We start from the raw sequence: 4398 nt of genomic DNA, 5'->3' as shown, positions 1-4398 counted from the left end.
GCCGCCAGGGGTCCCACTGCCGCCCCCGCTGTGGTTCCTCTGATACTCGATGGGCGATGTCAAGGCTGTGGACCAGGAGACACAGCGGGTTCAGCTGGGGTTCCGAGAAGGCACCCCGGGGCAGGGTTAGAAGGAACATAACAGGGCCAGAGGAGGGTGCTGCTCTCAATCCCTGCAGTCTGGGGTGATGGGCCACTGCCACCCCTCGGGACCTCTGAACACACAGCCGCGGGCAGCATTCTAGGAGCCAGACCGGGGCCCAGCGGGGCGCTTCACTGCCCAGCCCGGGGAAGAGGCCTGCTCAGGCCAACAAACAGCCAGTGTCCACCCTGCCCGCGCTTCCCGGGAGACGGGACTAGAAGCCTCCTGGGCCTGCCCTGGCACGCCAGGAACTGCACATCGTGTCAAACCCCAGCACAGGCAAAGAGGAAGCTGGCTGCGGGCCAGGCGAGCGTGTGTCAGTGCAGCGGGCGGCCAAGGGCCACTTGTGTGGACCTGAGATGGGAGCGGCGCGGCGCTCACAAAGACCCCCGTGGGCTGGGGCCCGGCCGCACCCCCGAGTCCAGAGACTTAGTCATTACAGAATCACCTGCAGAAAAGGCCCAGGGAAACATGGACACGTTCTGAAGCGTTAAGGCCGGCGGGACGAGCCACCCCAGCCCTCCTGCCTGGAGGCCTCCGGCGAGGGACTGAAGCAGCCTGGCCTAGCCTAGCCACGCTCACAGAGGGCAGGTGGACAGGGGCTGCCCGCTGGTGGGGCTGCTAGCCAGACCCAGTGTCCAGTCCGCTGTAGCAGCATGGCCTATGCAGGCTGCTGTCCATCTGGACCTCAGCGTATCTGTTAAGGAGGTTGAAAGTTCAGTGGCTCCCCCTAGCGGCAAGCTGCAGTCACACTCAAGCTGCGCTCAGCACACTGAAGGAGCCTCAGTCGCTCTCCGGCAGGCTCCGGAAGCTTTTGCTTCCGCACGGGCGCGCCCATGCAGCCCCCACTCCTCGCCCAGCTGCAGCTGCGACTGGAATGCCAGTGAACACGTGGAGGGGCGTGGAGCGAACGCCGGATGAGAGACGGCAGGCGAGCCTGATTCCTCATGGCGTCCCTGGCTCCCCAAAGTCACGAGAGGCGCTGGGCGGTTCTACTGTGACAGAAATGACAACCTGGTCTTGAAAGGACACAGACACGCAACATGGCCAGAGAAAGACAAAGCGATGACGTGACGTGTGCATTCAGGCTGGAGACCCTGCCGAGATGGCCAGAGCAGGCGTGGGAGGCAGCGGTCAGGGTGTGGGTCACGGAAACAGGGTCCAAGTGACTGTGTGCACGCGAGGACGGCGGTGGCTCTTCCGGGGAAGCCCTCGCCTGCCAGGTGTGGTGACAGTTACTGTCTTGCATTGGCTGGCCCTTGGTAACTGCTGACGTCGCGGAAGTGGAAGGAAACAAACGCGTCCTTGCCTTCACGGGGGCAGGGGGAGTGTGTGGGTGGGGGTGCAGTCGGACCCATTTTCAATCCCCTGGAGACCGTCTCTAGCACCCGCGGCCTGCTTCATCCCCTGCCTTTACTTCTCTCAGCGTTCCTTTGTCGGGACAGTGCTGGGAGCACGGGGGTGGGGGGCCCTGAGCTGCTCACCGGCCCCACAAACTACCAGCATCTGCTCCTTGGTTGCCCGGTCTGGGAGACGGAAATGGTGCTGCCCTCGCCCCAACGGTCGTGGACTAGATGAGGGGAAGCCACCCCGGACAGTCTTAGAGCAGGGCCCGGCGCTCAGCCCCTCTGCCGCTGCCGCGCTGCAGGAGACCCCGGCACACGCATCAGCCCACGGGCAGCCCGGCGAGAGGACGCACGTTACCATTCAAGAAATTGCGCTGGCTTTCTAGAATTTGGTTGATTTCGTGGATCCACGCTTGTCGGACACTGGGACTGGACGAATGCAAAATGAAGGTCTCCACCACGTCACCCGTCCTCGACGTCAGAGCAAATTTGCAGGGATCGTTTTCCACGTTTTCCTCCAGGCAGAGGCAACTCACCTACAGAAAAATCAAAGCGCGGTTCACAGCAGGCCAACAGTGGGAGCGACCAGCGCCCGCCAGCAGGTAGTGCCCTTGGGCACGGGAGCCCTGCCAGGCCCTGTGCTGCAGAGGGAAGCTGGGGGTGGGCGGGGCGGGGGGGAGGAACTACCTGACTCACCCACAGGGGCGCACCGGCAGTGGGGTGCAGAGAGGGACTGTGGAGGTGGGCGGGCGAGCCGTGTGCTGCGGGGTAAGGAGGCAGCCTTTCATGGTTCTGAGTTTCATTTTGTAAGATAAAAGAGTCCTCGGAAGGCTGGGGGTGACTTGGGAAGGCCTGGGGGGCCCTCGAAGGCGGGCTGACGGCTGCACAGCCGCCTGCATGTACGGATCACCATGGAAGCCTTTGCTTACAAAACATTTTGTGTGTTTATTTCGCTGCAGCCAGAAAACCAAAGCCCACTTGTTACCGCTGGTCAAACGCAAAATGCGGTTCATCACGTCACGCCGAAGCCGACGTTTTCCGGCTGACTTGCGTTTGTACTGCCTCAGACATCACTATCCTGACGCCTTTCATGACTTTTAACTGGGGACGAGAGGATGACCAGGAGTTTGGCCGACAGTGCGCCTGGCTAGCCAGGAGTCCCAGGGGCTGCCTGCTTTGCAGGTGTCTCCAGGATGCCCCGTGGCTACCCTGCGTGCTCAGGAATTAAAGGACCCCCTTTTCAATAGGAAAGGGGGACCAACCATGACAGGTCTGCGCAGTCAATACCAGAATTAGTATTTGAACTAGGTCTGTGTAGAAAACTAGCATAGCAGGAGCCAAGGGAAAACAAAATGACACCCTTTCAAGCACCTGTATGGCACAGAAAGTGCGTTAAGAAGGGATGTGCAGATGGGCGAGGTCGTTTCGCTGAGCAGACCAGGAGAATAACGCAGACTCTGTTCCCGGTCGGGGACTGGCAGTGGGTGTGGGGGAGGCCCGAGGCCCAGCTCCCCGCAGCCGCATGCTCGGGGGTGGGGGGCAATGTCCGTGTGCTGGGGTCTTGGGGCCCTGACAAGGACGCAGGCAGCTGCGGGCCGGAGGCCCCACCCAGGACGCGCGCTTCCCTCTCAACAGCTGGGAAGCGGGCCAGGCGGGACAAGGCACGCCTGCGTCCCCGAAGGCCTGCGGCTCTGGCGCGCTCCCCGGCACAAGAGCTGGGGTCACCTGCCCTTACTTGGTCTGGCTATCATGTGTCTTTCTCTACTTCAAGCACAGGCTAGCCCAGGGCTGGCTGTCAGCTCTGGTCCCCAGACAGGAGCCCAGACACCAGCTCTGAGCCCAAACAAGTGTTTCGGGTGTGAGGGAAGGTGGGGCCCAAGCCTCGCAGGGCGGGTCTTGCCACCCTGCTGAACAGGAAGGGCTGTGGGCAGGGGGCGCCGGAGGGGGCAGCACCAGCCAGGAGAGAGGGGCGTGGACCTCCGAACATACTAGAAAACCCTCCCAATACTGAGCAAGGGAGCAGGACGGGGCGTCGCGGGAGAGGAGGCAGCTGACGAGCAGGCCGGCCAGGCCGCGGCCGACCGCAGCTGTTACCTTGATGCTGTTCTTGAACAGGAAGCCCGGCATGGAGAAGCCTTTCTTCTTATCAAGGGGTTCGCTGAAAATGACAATCTGCTCGAAGAGGAAGACCCGCCTCTCCCTGCAGCGGGGCAGGAGGCCGGCGTCGTGGTCTGTGACCAAGAAGGTGTCCTGCAGAAGCAGCTTGCCCTGGGCGACGATTTTACCCTGAGGCCAGGGACGGGGCACAGGAAGAGAGGAAGCACACCTCAGTCCGGACGGCGGGGTTCTGACTTCTTCAGCACGCCTCCCTTTTCATTAAAGAGCTGAACCCCCACCCTTTCACTATCAAGAGGTCTAGCCCCCCAGCAACAATGACCTAAATAAATAAAACTTCCTGCCGAGTTTCGTACAAATCACGGACCTCCGTCCCACTCGGACTGGCAGTGGGGCCGAAAGCATCTGCTTCACCCCAGGGGACAGGCTCCCCCCACTGGGCCCAGCACCTCAGTGGGCACCGCGGCACTAACGCCCAGCGGACCCCGTAAGAAATGCAGGGGACTGGAGTTTTCAGAAGTCTCTGGGGGCCACGTGTGCTTTTGTTGAGAAGCACAGGCTGGAACCTTAAGGCTGAACTGTTCCAGCAGAACAGTAGGTGGAAAGGGAAACTCTCGTCCCCTCACGCAACAGTCACATTTAAAGACAAGAACAGAAAGGCCATGTCTCTGAACAGTTCAGCTAAAGGAATGAGGGAGGCCACGCTCAGGGGCTCCTGCTAGATGCAGGGGTACGTCCTGGGGTACGCTCAGGGGCTCCTGCTAGATGCAGGGGTACGTCCTGGGGTACGCTCAGG

At 61.5% G+C, this 4398-nt stretch overlaps 1 protein-coding gene across 1 annotated transcript in view; it reads right to left on the bottom strand.

Annotated features, from left to right (window-relative positions):
- Window positions 1-4398, bottom strand: part of LOC101632936 (triple functional domain protein) — a 49612-nt gene that overhangs the window by 13350 nt on the left and 31864 nt on the right. The window contains exons 12-14 of the mRNA XM_012721747.1: window positions 3582-3773; window positions 1846-2023; window positions 2-65 (exon numbers count right to left, since the gene is read on the bottom strand). Coding sequence (XP_012577201.1) covers window positions 2-65; window positions 1846-2023; window positions 3582-3773 — 434 coding nt within the window. The remainder of the gene's footprint in view (window position 1; window positions 66-1845; window positions 2024-3581; window positions 3774-4398) is intronic.

The sequence above is a fragment of the Condylura cristata genome, unplaced genomic scaffold (genome assembly GCF_000260355.1).
Source record: "Condylura cristata isolate star-nosed mole 26May11 unplaced genomic scaffold, ConCri1.0 scaffold00007, whole genome shotgun sequence".
Taxonomy (NCBI): Eukaryota; Metazoa; Chordata; class Mammalia; order Eulipotyphla; family Talpidae; genus Condylura; species Condylura cristata.
Note: the sequence above shows the minus strand (reverse complement) of the source record. Positions and strands in the feature narration are given on the sequence as shown.